This window comes from Myotis daubentonii, chromosome 19 (genome assembly GCF_963259705.1).
Source record: "Myotis daubentonii chromosome 19, mMyoDau2.1, whole genome shotgun sequence".
Classification (NCBI taxonomy): Eukaryota; Metazoa; Chordata; class Mammalia; order Chiroptera; family Vespertilionidae; genus Myotis; species Myotis daubentonii.
This window is the reverse complement of record NC_081858.1, coordinates 6,745,901-6,769,944: the sequence shown is the minus strand read 5'-3', so window position 1 is coordinate 6,769,944 and position 24,044 is coordinate 6,745,901. Positions and strand designations below refer to the sequence as shown.

Here is a 24,044-nt window from a genome sequence, read left to right as displayed (position 1 = left end):
AGCCATGGAGGACTTTCTGAAATGGGAGGGATGAAGTGTAGATGAGCCTGACCTACATCCGAGCAAGGTGAACGGCTAGAAAGGAACACTGGAGTCAGAGGCGGGGAGAGCACCCCAGTCGTTACGGGGAGGGCGGTGGATGGAGGGACGTGGACAAGCGGACCCATTGGAAGGGCATTAAAGCAGCTCTGGTAGAGGGAGAGCCACGTGTCAGTAAAGTAGGGATTAAAAAGGTTTAAAAATATCACTTCCCCGGAATTTTGTTTGGACCAAGTTGGAGGGGGTTGAGAATCCAATACAATGTATTTGCTCATAGAGAAAAATACTCAAAAGTTCGCTCACGCCCTACCACCAGGAGGTTGCCAAAACAAGCGCGCATGCGCGAGATTACCGAGGGGCTCCGGGCAGTCCGGCTGGTTTTAGGCAAGGCCTTACGTTTCTGAATTTAGAAGGTCATGCAAAAAGGTTAAAAAAAAGGAAAAAAGATCAATGGTAGCTCAATTACATTTCTTGAAGCAACTATCCCGCAAGCCGAGCCATACATAGCTCCGGGAAAATCGGGGACGGCGGGTTGCAGATTTCCTTCCGGCAAAAAGAAGGGCGAAGCTGGCGGCGGACCCGAGTGCGAGACGCCCCGCGCCACCAATCAGAGAGCCGGGCGGAGGGGGGGGAGGGGGGCGCCGCAGGCGGCTCCTGCGCATGCGCTCCCTGCAGCGGGCTCGCGCGGTCTGCGGCCTGTTTGGGAACCGCTTCCAGTCGGTGCTGTTGGCCTGTGCCCGGTTCCCCCGCGTCTTCCCGCTAGTCCCCGCTCGGCCGCGCGATGCCGGTGGACCTCAGCCAGTGGTCCGGGCCCTTGAGCCTGCAGGAGGTGGACGAGAATCCGAAGCACCCGCTGCAGGTCAAATACTCCGGGGCGGAGGTCGACGAGCTGGGCAAAGTGCTCACGCCCACCCAGGTACCCGAGGGCGCGGGAGGCGGCTGCCCGGCACCCGGAGGCCGGCGGGCCGTTGGGGCGGGGACCGGGCGGAGGTGGGGCGGACCTTGCAGCTGAGGGCAGGGGGTCGGGCGCCCACGCTGCAGGCCTGCGGTTACTCGAGGCAAGGGAAGTCCGCACCTGGCGGCGGGGCGCGGCCTGCGGAAGCAATTCCTCCGCTTTCCCGGGACTTCTAGGCACCGGCCGGGTCTTGGCCTGCAAACGGCCGGGACTGCGGGGGGCGGGGCGGGGAGTCGGCCTTGGTCGCCCCCTCGTCCCCGGAGCCTCCCCTCGGGCCTGGGGATTTTAGGTCTCGTTTTGGGGAGCAGAGGCCCCACCCGAGGACACAGGACGCGTTATGTAACTGGTGATCGTCAGTGCCCAGCGCGGCCTCCTTTGAGCTGGAAGGCCCGAGGGCAACGGGCCTTGTTTTACTGTTTGGCCTCTGACTGCCCTCGATCGAGGCGGGACCAGGTCCTGGCGCCTGGAAGTGGAGAAACCAGAAAACCCGCGTGCCAAGGCCCTGGCGAGCTGTTAGTCACCAAGCTCTGGGGCCTTGGTGTGAATACAGCTGCTATCGATGGCACCTGATTGTTTTGAAATATGAAGTGCTCATCTTGAAGCCTACCCTTTTCCTGGCTCTCCACGTCTGGCCACCTTTTCTGTGCACTTACTTTTGAATGTCCAGTTAATTCAGGTTTCACGTTAGCAGGCCCAGGTAACCTCCTGGTCACCAAATCTGGAGACCCCGTCATTTCAGACAGCCGAAGGTTGTTGTTAAGAGGACCCTGTCAGCACCAGGGTTGAAACCCTGATCCCAAGTCTTTCTGTTAATAATATGCTAGGTTACCAGCCTTGTATTGCTGTTGGGGCTAAAGTAAATAATGTAAAGAGTATATTAAACTTCAGCTCCTGGCGCTTAGTAGAGTCAATACACTGTAGCTCTTATTAATAATCTACTCTGTTGGGAATTTGATGGTTGGTTACTTTAGCATTTCTGACTTCTTTTAACTCCACACTGGTCCCTTCCTACAGGTGAAGAACCGGCCCACTGGTATTTCATGGGATGGCCTTGATTCAAGTAAACTCTACACCCTGGTCCTTACAGACCCAGATGCTCCAAGCAGAAAGGACCCCAAATTTAGGCAAGTTGGGGAACTGCGGGTCATCCACATATGAGCTGGTGCTTCTCGCCCGGTGTCAGCCCCTGGCTGGACAGTGCTGTGCTAGACCTGGCTTGGGAGGTGCACATCCGTGCCGAAGCCAGAGTGTGCGTCTCCAGCCCTCCCTCCCCAGAGGGGAGACCAGGAACTACAGCTGAGAGCCACATCTGCCTGCGGCCTGCCTTTGTACAGCCCCCCAAGCTAAGAATGGTTTTTACATTTTTTTGGTAATTGGGGGAAAATTGAAGAAAGAAGAATACTTTGTGACACCTGAAAATGAAGTGAACTTCACCTTTCAGTGCCCATAAGTAAAGGCTTATTGGAGCACGGCCACGATAACTTATTTAAATTTTACCTGTGGCTGCTTTCATGCTATCGCCAGAAAGTTGTGTTGTTGTGAACGAGACAGTGTGAACTGCAAAGCCAAAAACATTTACTGTCTGGCTCTTTATAGAAAGTTTGCTGCTCTAGACCAGCGGCCGCCAACCTTTCGGACCTCACGGACCACCGGTGGTCTGTGGGCCACCGGTTGGCGGCCGCTGCTCTAGACAGTCTCGGGGAGGGAGGTGTTGGGTTGTCTCTTCTGCAGACACATGAGGTTTGCGATGGCCAAAAAGGCAGGACTGTCCAGTTGACGCTGCATCCTGGCATGGAACGTGGGCTTCACGCACGTTTGTCGGCGCAGTGAGTGCGTGCCGACTTCCCCCGTGTTGATGGTCCTGTATTCTCTCATAGGGAATGGCACCATTTCCTGGTGGTCAACATGAAGGGCAACGACATCAGCAGTGGCACCGTCCTCTCGGATTATGTGGGCTCTGGGCCGCCCAAGGGCACAGGTCAGTAAAGGCTGTTTTTAGGGGGTTGAGGGAGGGGAGCCTGGGTGCACATTAGGATTGGCCTGAAAGTGCTGCTGCTGATTGGAGTCTGATTCTTAGAGCTTTTTTCTTTTATTCATGAGAGCTCTTACCTGGTGGAGGCTTCAGGCAGTGCAGTTTGCTTCCAAGGCAGTAGAGTCAGATGGCTGGAACCTTGGGTTCTGGTTAGTAAACAGGGAAGTCTGAGAAGATACTAAAGAAGTCATGTTGCAGGATGCTTGAAACGGCTTCCTACGGGGGCTGTATACGGACTGAACACAGATAAACCATTTACGTACTATTTTCAACTTTGGCCCTGTGGGATCTTTGAGCTTTTAGTTCCCATAAAAAGTCTCAGAAATGATCATAGTTTCCAAATTAATTATTAAAAATTGGCTCCTTTATCTCTATAATTTCCCTTCCCTTTTCTCCTGAAAATCAAGTGTGGTATCTTGAAAACTCTCCGCCCCTCTCATGCATTCATAAAAGGACGGTAAAGGTACATCTTTCTCAGGGATCTATTAAGTTCTCTAGGGCAGTTATAAAATTAGGCAGCTAATTATGGTAAGTACACACATGAGAATAAAGCAATTCTCTCAAGTAGGGAGTTCTGTTCTCATTAACAAAAAAAGCCTCAGTAACTCACACTTTTTCCTTTTGCTTTTGTTCATATTCTTTTAGTAAGTTGTAACTTACATGCAATAAAGCCACAGATTGTAAGAGTTTAGACAACGGGTATTGGTGAATGCACCTTTTCCAGTTAACTTTTCCCAGAGCTAACCCTGTTCTGACACCGCTCTCCACCGATTACTTTTGTATTCATATAAATGATATGCAGGATGCATTTGTTTTGAGTGATTGGTCTCTTTCACTGGAGATCATGTTTGAGATTCATCCATGTCACTGTGTGAGTAATTTGTTCCTCTGTATTGCTAAGTGGTATTCCATTGTGAATATGCCAGTTTGTGCAGCCATTCTCCTGTGGGCTGTTTTCAGTGTTTGGATATTATAAATAAACCTGCTGTATACATTCTTGTCATTGGTGGGCATAGGTGTCCAGGAGAAGAATTGTCGGGTCATAGAAATTGCCTAAAGTTCTCCAAAGTGATGGAAAATTTTTACACTCTAATCAGCAGTATATGAAAGTTTCAGAAGATCCATCCATATAAGATTCATGTAGATCCCTATCAAAATTCATCTATGTTGTAGCATGAGACAGGATTTCCTCCTTTTTTAAGGCTGAATAATATTCTATTGTATATTTATACCATGTTGTGTTTATCCATTCATCTGCCAATGGATATTTGGGTTATTTTCAACCTCTTGAATATTGCGAATAGTGCCGCAGTAAACATGGGTGTACAAGTTTCTAAATAGCTTTTCTTTCATAAAGCAACTCATGGCACCTGCTTGAGTGCAGTCCCTAATTGGAGCTCGTAGAAAGCTGCAAGGTTCATAGGGTGCTTGCTGGCTTGCTTTCGAACGTGCATTGCTGCTTAGTTGGTTAAAGTGAACTGAGCCATTTATTTTAAAGCAGGTCTCTTATCTTCCAAGGAAGTCAGTTTTGGAGGTAGAAAGGTGGTGTTCTCCTTTAGCCGGTGCAGGTATAATTGTGGTATGATGAGCCAGTGATTTGCTGTGCCCTTCCTCCATTTCTCAGGTATTTTTTAGCATCTCCTGCCTGCCAGGCACTGAAGTCAGATAGGTTCTACGGCAGCGGTTCTCAACCTGTGGGTCGTGACCCCTTTGGGGGTCGAACGACCCTTTCACAGGGGTTGCCTAAGACCATCGGAAAACACATACATAATTACACATTGTTTACAGTAGCAAAATTACAGTTATGAAGTAGCAACGAAAATAATTTTATGGTTGGGGGTCACCACAACATGAGGAACTGTATTAAAGGGTTGCCGCATTAGGAAGGTTGAGAACCACTGTTCTAGGGAGATAATGGTTAATAAGACAAACACCGTAGCTTTATGGGGCTCTTTTCAATGAGACGGTTAAATTAACAAGTAAGCGTTTTAGATAGCCATGCTACTGTGACAGAAGTAAAATAGGCATCCTCATGGGAGTGGTGGGAAATGGCTGGTGACCAGCTCCTATTGGAGATGGGCGGGAATCCTGGAGTGGATGAATGAGGAGCAAAGAGCAGTAGGAGGGCCAAACCCTGTCCGTCTAAGAGGCTGTGATGCAGGGTGTGGACTGTATACCACTTGCAGTGCAGTGTCACTGGGTGCGTTTCAGCAGGTGAGTGACCTGACTCGTTCCACCTCTCTGGGTTCTCAGCATCTTTGCAGATGGGGTGGTCTGGGTCCCTCCAAGCTATGAAAAAGGACGATGCCTCCATCAGATGCCTAGCTGTCTGTGTATCTTCCCTCCTGCCTCTCCCTCCAGGCCTTCACCGCTACGTCTGGCTGGTTTACGAGCAGGCCAAGCCGCTGAAGTGTGACGAGCCCGTTCTCAGCAACCGATCTGGAGACAACCGTGGCAAATTCAAGGTGGCATCTTTCCGCAAAAAGTACGACCTTGGGCCCCCAGTGGCCGGCACGTGTTACCAGGCGGAATGGGATGACTATGTGCCCAAGCTCTATGAGCAGCTGGCTGGGAAGTAGGGGAAAGCCAGGAGACAGACATGGCCCCGGGGCCCCAAGCAGTGTTCTCAAGTTCAGTGATGCATGTTGATTTCTCCTCTTGCCTGTTCCCACTCTTACAGGCGAGACCTGAGCAGATAGAGCTGTAGGGTGTCTTTTCCTTCTACCTGTCCTTCATAACTGTACAGGGCCACACACCCTGGATTTATGTTTTGATCAGATTTGAACTCCATTTGGGGGGCTGTTTTGGTACTGTGATGTGGTCATCAGATTGTTAATATAAGAACAACAACCCAGAATTTAAAGGCGTAGCCTCTGAAGAGCAGACTGGAAAAGCAAGCGGGAGAGGCCCTTTCCTGCTGAGCCGCAGGGCTGGGTGAGCGGTGACCTGAAACCCGTTAGTCTGCCTGTTCAATGTATTGCTCTTCCTTGGTGTAATGAAAGCCAGTATGGAGTTGCTAAATGTTGTGTTAATTCTGCTGTTTGCTTACAGTTGAATAAAAATAAAAACATTGTGTGGACAAACTGAGCCTCCGGATATTTTGCCCTTTTGGATATGGGGTTTCAGAAATGTGGGAAGTCAAGAGACTACCTGAAAGGGTGAATATTCCTTTCACTGACCAGCTGAAATGACTGGGACTTGATTCAGGGACCCATACATGCCATTAAGCTATAGCAGGAACAGCCATTCATTTAAATTTGAGGGTTTTTTGTTTTTTCTTAAATCACAAAACTTTAGCCAAGTCTCTTTGCCCAAAAAGCACCTTTGCTTTTGTAAGTGGTCCCCCATGGTGTAGTTGTGTGCGGACACCATAACAGTTGGCTAAGAAATAGCCTACACTCTCTTTGTGTTGACTTATAATCCATATAGAATCAATATTGAAAGGGGGCGGGGGCAGGGGTGGATCGATCACTCACGACAGTTGATGTACCAAGAGAAAGGTCCATATCACTGACCTGGTCTGTGATGGGGACAGGGTCCCGGGTTAGGCCTGGAAGGCACTAAGCCAGGCTGGGCTTTATGCTCCTTTTTGCTGCTGTACTTTTCTGGAAAATTGTTGGAAATGTTGCCTCTTGTAATCTCTGGGGGCAGATAAGGTAGAGAGTAATTTTTTTTACTTTAGGGGTTTAAAATTTATTTTTAAAATAATATTTTATAAAACAAAAGTTGTAAAGAAACTACCTTGTTGACCTTAAAAATAAATGTGAAAAGTAATGCACCTGTAAGACAAGGCAGACAATGTAGGAAGAAATACGTTTCCTCTTTCTGTCTCAACTGCAGATCTGGTTTTCTTTCAGAAGGAAATGTAACAGTATATTTACATATTTATCCTGAAAAAATTAGAGTCTTGCTATACAAACTGGTATACATAGTTTTGCTGTCTTTCCCCAACTAATGTACTTTCATGCATTTTATATTCAGTAAACAGGTCAGCACAATTCATGTCTTTTTGAATAAATACTCTATTTTATGGATGTTTCATAATTAACTACTCCAATTCCCAACTGTGATTAGATTATTTCTGGTTATTTGCTATTATAAACTGCTTCAACACACCTATTTTATGTATATAAAATGCTTTTTCAAGTAATTTAGTGGAAAAATTCTTAGTATTGAAATATTTCAAAGACCATATACATTTTCAATGCTGATACTGACAAACCACCCTCCAAAAATCTCATACTGATTATATTCCTGTTAATGGTATAGGAAAGTAACTTTTTCCATACCATTACCAATTTTCTCAAACTTTAAACACTTGACAATTTGGTATTTATGTATATTTAAAATCATTTACTGTTTCTCTAAACTGTTATCTTTGAGATTTTTATCTTGCTAACCACAGTACTTAGTTATAAGGAATTACAGTAGTCTGTTTCCTTGTCTAAAACAGATAGACTCATAAATGATTCTGAAAAAGGTCAACAACTCAACCAAAAAGAGGTGAAGTGTGTGCACAAGAAGTTCACATAAAAAGAATGATACACAAGAAAAGATATATTAGTAACCTGAGAAACAATGGGATATCATGTTTCACCTATTAAATTGGAAATTAAAGCGACCTTGCCCAAGGGCACTACACTAGGAAGCAGGTGCTCCAGGTTCCGAACCCAGGTCTGGCCTCAAAGCCCAGTTCATAACCACCATGTCCACTTACAAATTCTCTTTACGGTTCAGCTTCCTCATGTGAAAAATGGGTGGGGAGAAGCATTCTGCCATATTTACCTCACAGGGTTGTTGGAAAACAATGATTTTTTTTCTTGAGATTAAGTGGATGAATACATGTAGATGATTAACTTGACCTGATTGACAGACAGAAACAAAGTCTACAGTCACTTTCTTCAAGGCTGCTTCCTGTCTGGTCACAAATTTACCAAAAGCGTGTTTATAAGGGTCTAATGAAGACTACAGGAGTCCACTTGGTATCACAGTGCAGCTTTAGCAGCCCCTCCAGACCCCAGTTTCTAACACAACTCTGGAACCTTGGCAACTGCTCATCATTCTGACTTCATGGCAGAACATATGTAAACATGACTAATCTAGAAGGCCCTCATTAAACCCTGATTAATAAGTGAGACCAGATCTCAGAAACACGGGATTGCTATCTCTCTAATACTTAAACATTCATAGTACATGGCCTAAATCCTCTTCTTGATCAGGGAGCAAGGGACTTCTGTTCTTATATTGTCTACTTAAAACTCTTCAGTTTTCAGTTGCTCTGGGATATAGACCAGGTCCTCAACATGACCTGTCAGACTATGATTTCATCCCCATTAGCCGCTCTAGCTTCCTGCCACTTGTCTTTTCATTAAACTCCAAACTTGCTGGCTTCCTCTCAGTTCCCTGAACATGCCAGGCTACTTCCAGATCTGGTCCTTTACAAATGCTGCCTGTGATTCTCCCCTCTACCCCCACTTTCTTGGATAACATCCCTTTCACTCTCTCAGTAGCTCTTAACTGACCTTCCGGGAATCCTTCCCTGGCTAGGCTAGGTTCTCTTAGCTATGCTAAGGCAACATTACAATTGTAACATCTATGTGTAATTTTAAATTTAATTTTATCTCTTCTATTAAACTGGACCCTTCCTGAAGGCAAGGAGAACCAATCTCTGCCTTTTAAGTGGACTGTTTAGAGACTGCTAATGCTTAATGTAATTATTGCTAGGGTGAGATTTAGTTCTACCACTTTATTGTTTTGTTTGCCCCTCTTTTTCTTGGTATCTCTGTACTCCCTTCCCTGCCTTCTTTAGGATTATTTGAATATTGGAATTTATCTATTGGGTTTGGGCCTATTACCTCTTTGGCTTTTTTTTTTTAAAAATATATTTTATTGATTTTTTACAGAGAGGAAGGGAGAGAGATAGAGAGTTAGAAACATCGATGAGAGAGAAACATCGATCAGCTGTCTCCTGCACATCTCCTACTGGGGATATGCCCGCAACCCAGGTACATGCCCTTGACCGGAATCGAACCTGGGACCTTTCAGTCCGCAGGCCGACACTCTATCCACTGAGCCAAACCGGTTTCGGCTGGCTTTTCTTTTTTGGTAATTGGAGTTACAATATACATAACTACTTTTTCAATCTGCTTAGAATAAAAATTGTACCACTTCATGTAAAATTTAGAAGCATGGCAGTATTTCAAAATAGTTCAGAGAATATGAGGGAGGAAAGTCTTACATTTATCTAGATACCGACCATTGGTTGTTCTTCATTCCAGAGATTCAAGTTTTCTTTTGGTATCATTTCCCTTCAGTAGGAAGAATTGCTTTAGCATTTCTTGTAGATTGTCTGTTGGCAATTAATTCTCAATTTTTCTTCATCTGAGAATGGTTTTGTTTGCTTTTCCACAATCCACCTGCTTTTATTCTTCCATGTCTTCAGTTTATCTAGTGTTTTCATTGTAATTAGCAGGAAGGATCTACACTGCTCTGCTAAACTGGAACAATAAAAATGTGGTTTTTATATCCTGTCATTTCTATGGCAAAACATATTACTAAATTAGAATCAGAGGGTATATGGAGTTTTTACAGGGGCATGCTTTCAGTTGCCCAGGAATACTTTTTCAATCGCTATATAAGCAAATAATTGCAGAGGATGATAAATTCAAGAAATAAACTGACTCGGTTCATTAGACATCACTGGTAAGCATTCTCTGATACCCTCTGTGACTAATGGTTGCAGCTCCTTCACAATCTTGCTAGCACCCAGTCCTTCCATTGTCATGCCTCATCTTATTCCACTGTTGATTAACTTAGTCTACTGCTGATTTACTTGTTTCAGTAGAGATTTACACCATGAGCTCCAGCAGGGTGACCCCATCCATCTTTACTGCCACACTCCCAGGCACACAGTAGGTGCTCAATAAATACTTTTTGAATGAGTATATGCTGATCCTGGCACTTCCAATCCCTTTTCCCTACTTTTTCCTTCAGCCATAGCACTTATTACCATGTCAGCTCGTTTAGTATAATTACTGTGTTTTCAGTTTCCTCCCACCCCGACTGTAAGCTCTATTAGGGCAAGGATCTTTACCTGTTTGAGATACATTTGGCCTGGCACCTGACATATAAGGTACTCAGTAAATATCATTGAATGAATCATTGCAAATCAAAGGTAAGCAGCCCTTACTAATATGTATGATGAACCTTCAATCATTATTTTCTTTTTAACTCAGGGGAGTTTGGTTTATGCTGAAATTATAGGACACAGGCTCTCTGTTGCTATCACAGAAACGCTTTCATACCTGTTCTCCATTGCCATTCTGGTCCTTGTCTATTCTAACTGCCTCCTCGTGAAGGTACTAGAGTTGACTCAGTGTGTCCCAGGTGTTAAGAGCAGGGACCCACATGTCTTCCTTCTGGTCTTCCTTCCTTCTGGTAACTCTACCTTGGAACACATCACTGACGAACTTGTGAAGAGGGAAATTTTATAAAGATCAGCACCTGTCATCTCATAGACATAAGGCCTTTATACAAGCTAGCTAGACATCTTTCACTATGGAGACAAATGGATGAAATAGATTTCATGAAGCCTTTCTGCCTTATTGAAGACTTAATATTCTGATTGACAGGATGACCTATGCTTAGGAGGGTGTGTTCTGAAATCAGACAGGTCTTCAGTCTCCACCACCACCACTTATGCTGGTCTGAGCCTATTTCCTCATCTGTAAAATGCTCAGTGTCCCATCACATGGTAAGCATAAGCAGGAAATACAGGTTATCTATTTTCTGTGGATCATGAGTCTTCTTTCCAGCCTTCCCTTTATTATTTTCTGTGCACCTAACAGAAATTTCAATGAACTAAGCTGCTTAGGAAACCAGGTGATGACTAGTAATGGCTTTATGGTTGGGGTTAATCCATGTGGATACATATTGTGTATGTTTTTAGTATACCTCTCTGCTGTAGTGTATTATAGTGAACATGACTGGTCACATGTGTCTGTGATGGCTGAATGTCCTGTAGAATATGAGTCATCTTCAGGTCATCATGCTCGTTAGATTTTCAATGTCCAGGACTTTGAACCCTACGAATACGAGATCTTACTGAGGTCGTCTTAACCCCCAAAGCCATATCCTATAAGTTATATGTTTTACTACCTCATTGTTGTGCACATAAAATCTAAAATAAAAGCATAATATGCTAATTAGGCCGGACAACTTTCGGATGAAGCCGTGGCAGTGGGGGCAGAGGCAGCCGCCCCGGCGGTGGGGGCCGAGCCCCTTGCACAAATTCATGCATCGGGCCTCTAGTTATTCTAATAAAAGCAGAATAGGAGGTGGGGGTCTATTATAGTGGGATCATTTCAAATATCTGGCTATGATGTTCTCTTCATAGCATGCCTTTCTTTAAGGGTGCCTAATTTCTCTCCTCAGCAATACGTACTTCTATGCACGACTGGCACATTGGTGTGTGCGTGCGTGTACATATGTGCCTTTTTCCATTTTTAAGGACAAAAAGGTGCCATTGACCACTTCAAATAGTGCCACATTATTTTCAGTCCCAGAGAAGAACTTGGAAGACACAGCTTTACCTGAGGATCTCGAATGGCTCTTCTCAAAGCAACCAGGGCGATGGAGAACGGTTTGTGGAGGTGGCTCTCCATCTCAGTTATGAACCGGTAAACCTAGAAGGGAAACTTCCTGCTACAATAACACAGCAAGGCGATGTGATGAACACTTTTATTTACAAATATAATTAAAAGCTCTGACAGTTATCATGCTCTTCCTTGGAACCTGAAAAATGTTTGTTTTTTAAAGTGCATGCAAAAGAAGTAAAGCCTTTTTTTTTTCATCATTTTTTATTGTAAGAAAATACACAGTTTGAAAGTGTGAATAATGCAATATTTATGACCAAGAAGATATGGGACTTTGGGAGGGGAAGGGAAATAAAGAAAAAGATCAAGATGATCTGATTGAGAGACAGTGTTGAACTCCAAATACTGAATTGGAAAAAGGAGGGAGGTGGGGAAGAATAGGAGGAGGAAGTAAAAAAATTTGATCAGAGAAACAGTTAAAATACAATATGAAAATAAGTAATACCTCTCCTTAAATTCCTTCTATACACAAAATACACGATTTGCCAAAGCCCAATTTGTGCTACTGGGATTCTGTGAGCTCCTTAAGTGTATTCACATCCTCTGCAACAGCAGAAAATGATTATGATACAATCAGAATATGCTGAAGACAAGTTAAACTCTTGCCAGCAGGTTCTTAAAAATCACAAGATCTCTTCACCCCACCCCCCACCCCCATCCCCAAAAAAGTAATAATATGTCACCACTGATATGTACATCACAATTAGTTTCTGTAAAATGTATCAAATTTTCAATCTTTAATAAAACTTTGTTTTTTTTTTAATTCCTGATGAATAAATACCAAAAAAATAAAATAAAATAAAATAATGCAGCAGCTAGTTAAGGTGTAAGGCTGCGGATATTGTGTCTCTCTCCCCCTTGGCATTTATTATTATTTTTTTGCTTTACTTTCACAGATTGGTGGTAATGAGTGATTGCTTAGAGCAATATACATCCACATTTGTTGTTGGTTTATTGGTTTTTTAAAAACTGTCTCCGAAGTTTTCACTGAAACGTTTTAAATCACATCAATACTGTGACGTGTACTATGAGTAGAAGAGGTGGCCACGTTTTGGCCAGCACTGAAAGTGACACGGGGGGAGGAAGGGGCCCCTGATGGAGTAAGAATAAACAGGCACTAGTCCGACACGATGTCAGTAAGAGTAAGAGAGAGAGAGAGTGAGAGCAACGCCCGTTAAAATGGGGAATGTGGTTTTGCAGGGTCTGAATTTTTTTCTGTTTTATTTTTTTTTGTAAATGGCAAAAAAATTTAATCTCATCTATAGTCCTCCTTAGGAAAATCTAATGTAACCAAATTCCCAAATCCCATTCTGAGGCTCTCCATGTCAAAAGTTTCAATCTCTCGCTCTTGCCTTTCCAATAGATACTTTATTCTCTCGCTGCGTTCCTTCTGAAGGGCAGCCAGCTCTTCTTCAATCTGAAATAAGCACAATGAGCAGATTGTTAATAGAAAGGATCTCCCAACAGGCACCCACATGCACACGTGCACATACACCCACACATATGACACACAGACCCACAGGAACTCAGAAGAAACTAGATGGGGACAGACGGGAGGGCCCTGTGGTATATGTCTTGTATCTAATCCATTACATCTAAAACTTGCTCACAAGAATAAAAATGTTTGGGGCCACCTGGGGCTATAGCTCTACCATTCTAGCAAGCTAAGCAGCTGGGCTGATGGAGGTCAGTGTCCTGTCTCAGCGGAAGAAAACTCAGGAGAAGGTACAAGACACTCGAGCACAATTAGACTGTGCTGCTGTCCCATAGAGAGCCAAGTGCCCCCTGTGTCATCAGCAATTTAGTTCTAGAACAGGAGTTGGGATGATAGTCTTTACGTTGGTCTCAGGGAAGTAGCGGAAGAAAGTACAAATAACTGGTTAAGCAAATAAATGGTCAACACAGCTTGGAGATGCTTTATGAAATCTTTTCTACTCATATTCCTCAGCAATATTTAAAGCAATGAATATTTCAATTCAGATAACATTTATTATGCATGGCAATATCAGCCTTTCTTCATTTCAATTTTTTTAAAGAGCCTTGCTGGTGATTTCTTTTCATTTAGAAATAGCTAAAAATGAAAGCCAAATCTGCACTTGGCTTCCTCATGCCATTTAGCAGCCGTGCTATCAGCTCGCAGTGGCTTTTACATGTCATATCAACTACCCAGTAACCCATGTATTCCTCTGGCTGGGAAGGTGGGGGATTCCTAGCAGAGTAATAGAAAGAGCTTAGGCTTTGAGATCAGATTTATGTAAGTAACCTAACCATGTTGAGCCTTAGTATCCTGCCTGTCGAATGGAGATTATGCCTACCTCTCTGGTACTAGGAGTGTAGAAGCAGGTAATGAGTGAACAGTGTCTGCTCTAATCCCCCAGTACATCGGCAGGGCTCAATGAATGGCAGTTTCCCAGGCTGTGCCCCATCCTCCACCCAGCTGCATAGGACCCGTAGGAACACTCATACCTTCTGCTCAAGATGTGCTCTGCGCAGAGACACCCTCTGCTCTAGCTTCTGGAGCTCACGTTCATGTTGTGCCTCTGTTTGCATCTTGATTTTGCTCTGATAGGCATTGAGCAGCTCCATTTCCTGCTGGAGCTGTAGCCTCAAGGCCTGGCATTCTGCTTCTTGAGCCTCATCTAGCCGTAACTGTGGGCACAGAAGACACACACTGTAATCTAGCTTAAAGCATGTAATAACTAGGGAAGATGTTCAGATTGTAACAGGCCTCTCAGAAAAAAAAAAGAGAGATGCCCTGGGTACATCCAGAGTTAGGAATCAAAAATAGTACACTCTACCCAATGGGCTACACACTTCTAAAAACACATCTTTAAAACATTCTTTCTTAAAACATTCTGACATATGTAATACTCTTTGTAATACTTTAAGCAATAAAACAATTAAAAAAAACATTATTTCTTAAAACACACACACAAAAACATTCTTAAGAAAAACCACACCAGCAGGAGTCAGGAATGCTACACACTCCAGTGATTAAACTTGGGCTTTGGAGGCAGACTCCTGAACCTAAACTCTAGCTGCACCATTCACCTAGGTGTGTCACCTTGGCAAGTTACTTAACCTCTCCCAGTCTTTCTTTCTTTCTTTCTTTCTTTCTTTCTTTCTTTCTTTCTTTCTTTCTTTCTTTCTTTCTTTCTTTCTTTCTTTCTCTCTCTCTCTCTCTCTCTCTCTCTCTCCTCTCTCTCTCTCTCTCTCTCTCTCTCTCTCTCTCTCTCTCTCTCTCTCTCATCTCAGGAAAATAACAAGTTCTAAACAACAAGTGTCTAAGATTGGTGTGAAGATTAAATGAAAAAATTCATATAAAATCTTAAGGCATAGTCCTTGATGTATACCAACTATTCAATAAATAGTTGTTATTGTTATTTTGGTTTTGACTAACATTTCCATGTTTAGATATCTTTAATACTAAAATCATAATACATTTAGATAACCTTAAGTCTAAAAACATATAATGAGTCCACTTGAGGAATACACCATAGTGCTGTTATGCTCCTAGCAAGTAATGTTGGTCCCTGTGGTTGGCTATATGTTACCCTGCTGGCCAGCCAATCTAAAACTCAAGTGGCTCAAAATCTCTTCCCCACAGAAGGTAGCCTTGATAATCATAAGGGGCATATTCTGGTTTGAAGCAGTAAAATCAGAGTATAAACCAGCCTAATAGTTTCTCGCTTCCCTGTAGCACCTGAACTTCGTGTTTGTTGTGCACGATGATACCGATCCTGTGTGGGGAATGGGCCAAGCCAGCCAGCAGAAATGACAACCTTTTGGTGAGCATAGTTGCAGGTTTGGGGCCATGAGCAGGAGTTTGTTTAGGGATGACGACCCTCCTGTCCCAGGCTTGGTTTTGTCTAGATTTGACAAGCCCTCAGTTCAGCTGGGAACTCTGAGATTAGAACCCTTGAATTAGACATTTCTACTGAGTTTATCAGCACGTATCCATACACATAGACCACTTTGCAAGATAGTTATCATTCACCTTATGCTTCCTTCCCTATCTGTACAATGTTGAGAATACAAAGATGAACAAGACAATTACCAATATATCTCAATATGTTGATTGAGAAATGACTCTCTGAAATATTATTAGAATAGTTTTAGAAAGTTATTTGCATAGTACCTTCTTAAGTATTTTTGGAGAAATATACTATATAGCAAATAAGTACAAAATAAATTATATTTCCAAGGTGCTTTCCAATAATTCATCTTAGTAAGTTTTAGCTGAAACCCACTAAAGAGGATCTCTCCTCATTTTCTCAGTGAGAAAAAAAGGCAGAAGAAATACTAGACAAAAGCAGTTAATCTGCAGCAGGAACAGCCTTACAGATAAATGCCAAAGGGTTTACTGACCCAATGAGATTGTTATCAATTCCCTCCTTATATGGCAGGCCCTTACCAATAAAGGGAATGAAAATCTGTTCGTTTCTACTCATCTGTGTTAATTGCTATAAACCCTGGCCAAGTGGGGGAGAGGCTTCTCCTGTGGGCACTGGAGAAACACTGCCAGCTCCTCCTATTTCTGGCATTCTACTATTAATGTCAGTAACTATGTTATTCTATACCACTCTGACTCTACAAAAGTGCCAGTCTAAAAATCAGAGGGTATTCCAGTATTTTCTATTGATCCCCTAAAAGCTGCACATACAAAATCCATCACAACATTTTATTAGTAAAAGTAGAGGTAAATGTCATGTCTGTTTTGTAAAGTGAATTAAACTGAAGAAAAGAATGTGATAGAGGCAGCATAACGTAGTAGTGGCCAAGCATACAGGCTTATAAGCTCACCTGAAAACAGGTTCAAATCTTAGCTCCTGCTCCAGTTAGTCATGTGACCCTAAGTCAGGAGTTGGCACACTACAGCTCAAGGGCTAAACCTGCATTGCTGCCTGTTTTTGTAAATAAAGTTTTGTTGGAACACAGACATGCTCATTCAGTTTGTATTGTCTATGGCTGCTTTTGTACTACAATCAGAGTTGAGCAGTTGTGACACAGATCCAGTGGTCTACAAAGCCTAAAATATTTACTACCTGCCCCTTTACAGAGAAAGTTTGCCAACTCCTGCCCTAAGCAAGTGGCTCTATTTCAGTAAACCTTAGTTTCCTTAGAGGTAAATTAGGGTTGAGACAGTAATGACTTCAAAGGAGTTTCACAAAAATGAAATAACACTTAGAAAATACTTAAAACAGTGCCTGGCACATGGTAAGCAGTCAGTAAAGGACTGCTGCAATGATCATCTCTGTTTTTCTCTCCTTCCTGCTGCAGAGAAAAGGCTGTTTCTCTCCTTTTATCCAAGGGCAATCTTGAACCTATATTCCTGACACATTATCTCCCATCTTCTACAACAAGCATTTAGTGAGCACTGCTGTATCCCAGGCATCGATGCAGATGCTGAGAGTACAAAGATGAACAAGACGAAAATCGTCTCAACCTTTATGTCCCTATCAACTCTCTCTCCCTCTCCTTCCCTTCAGCCTCTCTGCACACCCATCTTGCACTCCTCATTCTGATCCTACTCCTCTACTTATTTGCTCACATTAAGGTCACTAATGAAGGCTCTTCCCAAGCAGCATTTGATATTATGGATTGCCCCCTTTTTCCTGAAATCTTTCTTTCTCTTGTCTTCTGATACCACACACCCTCTTAGTTTTTCCCTCTCCTCTCCTTTTCCAGGTACACACTACCTTCCGGGACCATTAAGTGTCGGTGTTTCTCAGGGCTTTGTTGTGGGCACTCTTCTTCCTCTAATCTCACTTCCTAAGGAATCTCATCTATTCCAAAGACTCCAATTACTATCTACACGCAAATAGCTCCCACATCTGTCCCTCTATTTCAGACTTCTCTTCTGAGGTCCAGGCTAGCTTATCGTCTTCACCCGGATGTCTCCCAGGCTGTCAAGCTCAACATAACAAATATTTCCCTTCCCACTATCCCAATCTGCTCCACTTCCCTGTTATTATTTTTTAACCATATAGGTAAATGGTAGTACCATCTACCATTTTGTTCAAACTAGACACTTGGTGTCATCCTTAATACCTCACTCTCCACATTCAATCTGTTTCTAAGTGCTTTCAAATCCATCTGTTGCCTATCTCTCAAATTTAGTCACTTCTCCTTCATCCCAGTGATCCCTCTCTGGCTAGCCACCACTCCCTCATGCCCATATCCTATATGTCTGCCCTTGCCATCGCTCAGGACATTCTCCACATATCACCAGAGTGATTGTTCAAAAAATGCAAATCTGGCATTAGTCCCCTCCTTAATACTCATTAGTGGCTTCCCATTGCTTCTAGGATAAAGATAAACATTCTTAAGAAAGTTTGCAAGCCCTCACATGACCTAGCCAGTGTTTGGCAAACTGCGGCTCGCGAGCCACATGAGGCTCTTTGGCCCCACAAAATACCACGTGCGGGCGCGCATGTACAGTGTGATTGAAACTTCATGGCCCATGCGCAGAAGTCAGTATTTTGTGGAAGAGCCACACTCAAGGGGCCAAAGAGCCGCATGTGGCTCGCGAGCCGCAGTTTGCCGACCATTGACCTAGCATGTTTACCCTCTTCTTCTCCTCATTTAGGCGTTTGTTTCTTCTCTACATTCTAAACATAATGGGCTTGAATTCGAGAATAGTGCCATTGTCTTTCCCATCTTTAAAAATGCTGTTCCTTTTGCCTGGAATGTGCTTCTCACACTTCAGCTTAAATGATCACTGTGTCTGAGAGACCTTTCCGGATCAGCCTACCTCTCCTGGTTTACACTCTATTAACACACTGCACTTGCTCTGCCATTACAATGAATAGACTTTTTCAATGTCTGTTTCCTCCACTCTTCTTTAGGTTCCATGAAGACACGACTGATGACTGTCTTATTCACCACAGCATCCAGGATGCCTGGGGCGCAGTATATAAACACTCTATACTTACTGGATAAATGAATGAATGAGTACACAGGCTTCTATCCTCAGCCTAAGGACATGTTTATTAAGCCTTTCCCAATAAACAGAAGTCCTTCTTTTAACTGTGTTTTCCTCTAGCTACAGTTCTCTTTCTCCTTTCCTTCACCCATGAAGTACTGGGAAAAGCAATCTCACTTACTTATGTGAGTTTCTACCTCACATAATAACTTTAAAAAAATATATTTCTATTGATTTCAGAGAGGAAGGGAGAGAGAGAGAGAGAGAGAGAGAGAGAGAGAGAGAGAGAGAGAGAGAGAGGAACGTCAATAATGAGGGAGAATCATTGATTGGCTGCCTCCTGCACGCCCCCTACTGGGGATCAAGCCCGAAACCTGGGCATGTGCCCTTGACTGGAATCGAACCCAGGACCCTTCCGTCTGCAGGTTGACGCTCTATCCACTGAGTCAAACCGGCTAGGGCTCACCTAATCACTTTTTCAATGCACTATCTCGCCTTCCATTCCCACCACTCCACTGATTGTGACAATCAATGGACAAATCCACTGGTAGGTCCAATTGTTCTTTCTGCAACATCTAAAATCAATTAGAAACTTTTGTTCTGGCTTCTGCGATATGCTCTCCCTAGTTTCCCTCCCACATTGCTGATTATTCATCTTCGGTCTACGTCTACTCGGCCCTCACATGTTGGTGTTCACAACTCTGTCCTTGGCCTCCTCCCTCTCTAATACTATCTCCTGTCCCTAGATCTCAGGTATTCCTAAAGCTACAACTGCCACCATATAATAATGATGCCTAACTGCTTGTCTTTAATCCTGACACTCTCTTGAACTCTAGACTTCCATCTCTGTACCTCTCTGCTTGGATACCGACATAGCTCAGATAACATGTCCACACTCAGCCAATTATCTACCAGGCACTTAAACGCGCCCCTTCTTCTATTTATCTTGGTAAAATGATGACCTATTCCACTGTTATCAAACCTATCTTTCAATGGTCACTAAGTTCGATCTCAAATATTTCTACCTCCTAAATATTTCTCAAATCCTCCTCCTTCCTCCCCATCTCCATTAGCACGTTCTCTCTTAGTTCAGGCCTTTATTCCCTTTGTCCCCTGGACTATTACAATAGCTTCCTAACAGGTCTCTTTACCTGTATGTGACACATGACTGCCAGTCTCTATCACACAAATGTGACCCTGTCACTTTCCTTCTTAAAATAGGCTTCAGGAGCTCTCCATTGCTTCTACAATGGCTTTTGAGGACCTGACCCCGACCACCTACCTGTTTCCCTTTATACTCCTGCCATATCTACTATTTGTTCCCCAAATGTGCCATCCTCTTTCGGGATTTTGAATCTTTGCATATACAGTATCCTCTGCTAGGAATAACTTTTCCTCTTGTCTGTTTGGAGAACTATTATTCTTTAAGACTCATCTCCTTGTGAAAACTCCACAGAATTACCAGGCAAGCTCCCATCTCTGGCTTACCAGGACGTTTATGACCTCTCTATTTTAGGCTCCCACAATCCTCCTCCTTAAACTTTGGGCTCACACCAAAGTTCTTTCAGTCCCCAAATGCACACTTTACAACTTTTGGACCTCTGCTTATGTAGGCCCCTTTCCATGGAACCTGTTTGCTGCAGTAAGTTTCTTCAATCTTCTTGGCTCTTGCTGAAAAACTTTCCCTAGACTAGATAAGTTGTTCCCACTTACCCTCCACAGCGCCCCCTCACCTCCCACTTCAAAGCATTTATTATGCTTTATTTTTACTTTATGTTGTCTCTCTAGCTCACCACTCTATCTCTGAGTCCAGCAGGGTGCTGAACACAGACGCTTAGTAAAAGTTTATTGAATGAATGTGTCTGTGCATCTTACTCATTTATGCCTGACACTGGTTGAGCAATTTTTGACGAATGAAAACGTGATATTATATGCAATATCTATCACATCTTGCTCTCAAAGTCCCTATGTGCCACAGATCTGTTTAGCTTGGTATTCCTTGAGTTCCATCTTATAAGACACACTCCAGCAAGTATCCGAATTGGCTTGGGTTTATTCAGCGTCGTCATTTCCTCAGTTCTCTGGGCAGAAGAACACCAATATCCTAAATTTGTGCAAGAATCATCTTGAGAGTAAAAGGCTGGATCTTGAGTTTTCTTGATTCCCAAAACTCTTGAAGCCATGGCACCAAACCTAACCACTTACCGCTTGAGAGGCCATCATTTCATTTATACTCTGTTCATACTGCTCTGCCAAAATGGCAAGTTTTCTTGTCTGCTCATCTTTCAGTGTCTTTAAGATTGTTTTGTGCTCATTCTTTGGAGTAACTTCCAACTGGTGATTCTTGAGTGCTTTATACTGTTTGGTCTGTACTTTGCAAGTGTCCTGAAACTGTTTTTTAATTTGCATTTCCATGGCCTGTGTGATAAAGTGACAAAAAGAAAATAAAGACACATCAGTAAATACAGGAAGTCTTCCATTGTAACGATACAATACAGGTGCTGGGACCATCTGTCTTTTTGTGCAGTGACCCTGACCACTGGTCAATGACAAATAATACATATGACACAGCAAGAGTTAACTCTACCAATACTTTCGTTTTTATATTAAACTAGAGGCCCAGTGCACAAATTTGTGCACCAGTGGGGTCCCTCTGCCTGGCCTGCGGGATCGGGCTGAAACTGACTCTCCGACATCCCCTGAGGGGTCCTGAATTGCGAGAGGGTGCAGGCCAGGCCAAGGGACATGACTGGTGCACGATTGGGGCTGGGGAGGGACCACGGGAGGGCTCCAGGGCGTGTCTGGCCCATCTCACTCAGTCCCCATCAACTGGACCCCAGCAGCCAGCTAACCTATTGGTCGGAGCATCTGCCCCCTGGTGGTCAGTGCATGTCATAGCAATGGTCGACCAGTCGACTGTCTGCCCCCTTGTGGTCAGTGCATTTCATAGTGAGCAGTTGAGCGGCCTTAGCATATCATTAGCATATTATGCTTTGATTGGTTGAATGGCCGAATGGTCGACCAGACACAGCATATTAGGCTTTTATTATATAGGATAAATACAAGTAATTTTGAATTTATGAATGGATGAAAATATGAATTGTTACGAGGGGAATCACAACTCTAAGCAGATTGTGGCATACTATAAAGCTCAGTTTGTTAAAAGTTTGTTCATTATTTTAATGGTTTCCTAGTCAAAATATTTAGTGTCCTCAATTATTTGTTGTTTTCCCCCATTTTTTGTTGCTCCCCTCATTTCCAAGTAAGAAAAAGATGACAATGTGTAAGCCAGCTCTCACTGTTCTGTGTTTCCTTGACAATTCCACTAAATTTCAGCATAAATAAAAAGGAAAAGTGATTTTAGTATTACCCCTGCCCCCCTATTAAGAGGTTATACTGCATGTAGCAATATCAAATGTGCATTTTGGCAAGGAGAAGGTGGGGTGTATTGTAAGTCCAAAGGCATTCCATCAGTTTGCCTCACAATCACATGTGTATTTCTTAAACCTCTGAAGGAGCTGTGTTTACAGGGATCACTAATTGGACAGGTTAGGATTTGACTAGAAAGGAGCATGGCCAGAGTGATCGAATGGTTCATATCTGTGTCAAAACTGACAATGTCTCCCTTGACATAGAGCAATAGTCTAGTCCAGTGGTTCTCAATCTTCTGGCCCTTTAAATACAGTTCCTCATGTTGTGACACAACCATAAAATTATTTTCGTTGCTACTTCATAACTGTAATGTTGCTACTGTTATGAATTGTAATGCAGGATGGTCTTAGGCGACCCCTGTGAAAGGGTCGTTCGACCGCCAAAGGTTGAGAACCGCTGGTCTAGTCATTAGAGCCCATTTAGCAGTCAGCTACAGTGATCTGGAGGCAGTGAGGGCCAGAGGAGCTCCATCTCCCTAGCGCAGGCACATCTAGATTCATTGTTGATCCCCATCCACATGGCAGATGTCACACTCTTTCCTAAAGGCTCGGTGTGCTTAGAGTCTTTTTCAATACAGTCTTTTTCAATTGGCAGTGCTACCAATCATATGACTGGTCTGACAGATGAAACTTATCTGCTCTACACCTGCCAGGTAGCTTTCTTATTTCCTGGTTTTAGAACCATGGGCTGCTGTTGGTCCATACATGACAATTTTTCAAAGGGCAGGTCATGAGGGAGTCAGAGAAATTGCATAATGGATATAAAGAAAGAAGGAGAGATCATCTCGTAGAAAGGCTTCCAAACCAGCCTGCCCAGCAACATCTCTTCAGGAGTTTGTTCTATACAGATTCTTGTGCTTCCCTTTTGGAGAGTCTCATTCAGTAGATGTGGGGTCCAGAAATCTGTAATTTTGAAACGCCCAGATGACTCTGACCATCATCATCCTGGAGTAGGAGCCACTGATCCAGGCCCACTCTGTTCTGGAGCACAGACAGGGAAATACTTCCATTTCCTCTTACCTTTAAGTTTTTTGGCTGTTGCCGAAGTTCCATGACATGCTTTCTGTGCAGTTCCCTTTCCCGCCTCTTATTGTACTCCAGCTGGTTTTCCAGTTCAGTCTGGTGCTGTAGACGGATCAGATCCATGCGTAGCTTCTGTAACGTGTGCAGCTGCCGGTACTCTAGCTCTCGGGTGGACTCATCATGCCGGATCAGCATGGCATGCTCCATTTCCTTCTGGGTCCGCTTTTTATTCAGTTCCTGCGTTCAGGAACAAAAGATGAAGGGAGAGAGATGAATGGAGACAGACTGGATGGAATTCACAACTGAGGGAGAGCAAGGAACAGCACTATGAACTCTCTTAATTAAACCCACTAGTGTTTAGCAGCATAACCTAATAAGATTAGATTAACAATCCCTGGAGATTTAGGTTCTGTATGTGGGGCCACCATTTTTACAAGATGGTCAACTTCCCGCCATCACAATGACTCTTATCTGTAAAATGGGAATAATTCTACCCAAGCCCTTCTTACCTCACAGAGTTGTTGTGACCCTTAATTAGATGGTGTGACATGCATAGGTCTAAATACACGTTTCTTCAGTTAAAACAGTGGTTCTCAACCTTGACTGCCCATTAAAATTATGTGAAGAAGCTTTTAAAACACAAGATGACTGAATCCCATAACCTAAAATTCAGATAATTGTCTGGGGTGGGACCATGACATCAATAGTTTTAAGGGTTCCCCAGGTGGTTCTAATAGGCACTTAGAGCTGAGAATCACAGAAGTAAACTGATCACGTCTGCAGTGTTCTTATGGGAAAATACCCTTTTTTTCTGTATGTATCAGAAGTAGGCCAATTATCTATTTTTTTTAAATCTCAGTGTTCACAGCATGCTGAGGAAAAGCAGAGATCTCTCTTTCATCTTGTCCATTATAGTCTGTTTGATCATTTCTAGTTCTAATCATTCTGTTCTTACCACTTCTACTCATGTCTCTCTCTTTTGTTG

General features: G+C 43.3%; 2 protein-coding genes across 7 annotated transcripts in view; one reads left to right on the top strand and one right to left on the bottom strand.

Moving 5' to 3' along the window:
* Nucleotides 1–695: 695 nt before the first annotated feature.
* PEBP1 (phosphatidylethanolamine binding protein 1) lies at nt 696–6,109 on the top strand. Its single transcript, XM_059677007.1, has 4 exons — nt 696–955; nt 2,009–2,118; nt 2,872–2,972; nt 5,388–6,109. The coding sequence occupies exons 1-4, from the start codon at nt 821–823 to the stop codon at nt 5,603–5,605; spliced, it is 564 nt and encodes a 187-aa protein (XP_059532990.1). The 5' UTR covers nt 696–820; the 3' UTR covers nt 5,606–6,109.
* Nucleotides 6,110–11,751: 5,642 nt separating this feature from the next.
* Nucleotides 11,752–24,044, bottom strand: part of TAOK3 (TAO kinase 3) — a 161,759-nt gene continuing 149,466 nt past the window's right edge. For 5 of the 6 annotated variants that reach the window (XM_059676638.1, XM_059676643.1, XM_059676642.1 and 2 more), the window contains 5 exons: nt 23,057–23,296; nt 20,811–21,023; nt 14,147–14,329; nt 13,033–13,097; nt 11,752–12,025 (listed from right to left, as the gene is read on the bottom strand). In XM_059676638.1, coding sequence (XP_059532621.1) covers nt 11,878–12,025; nt 13,033–13,097; nt 14,147–14,329; nt 20,811–21,023; nt 23,057–23,296 — 849 coding nt within the window. In that variant the 3' untranslated portion in view covers nt 11,752–11,877. Of the gene's footprint in view, nt 13,098–14,146; nt 14,330–20,810; nt 21,024–23,056; nt 23,297–24,044 lie in introns of all 6 variants that reach the window. The other variant, XM_059676641.1, reaches the window with a different exon arrangement.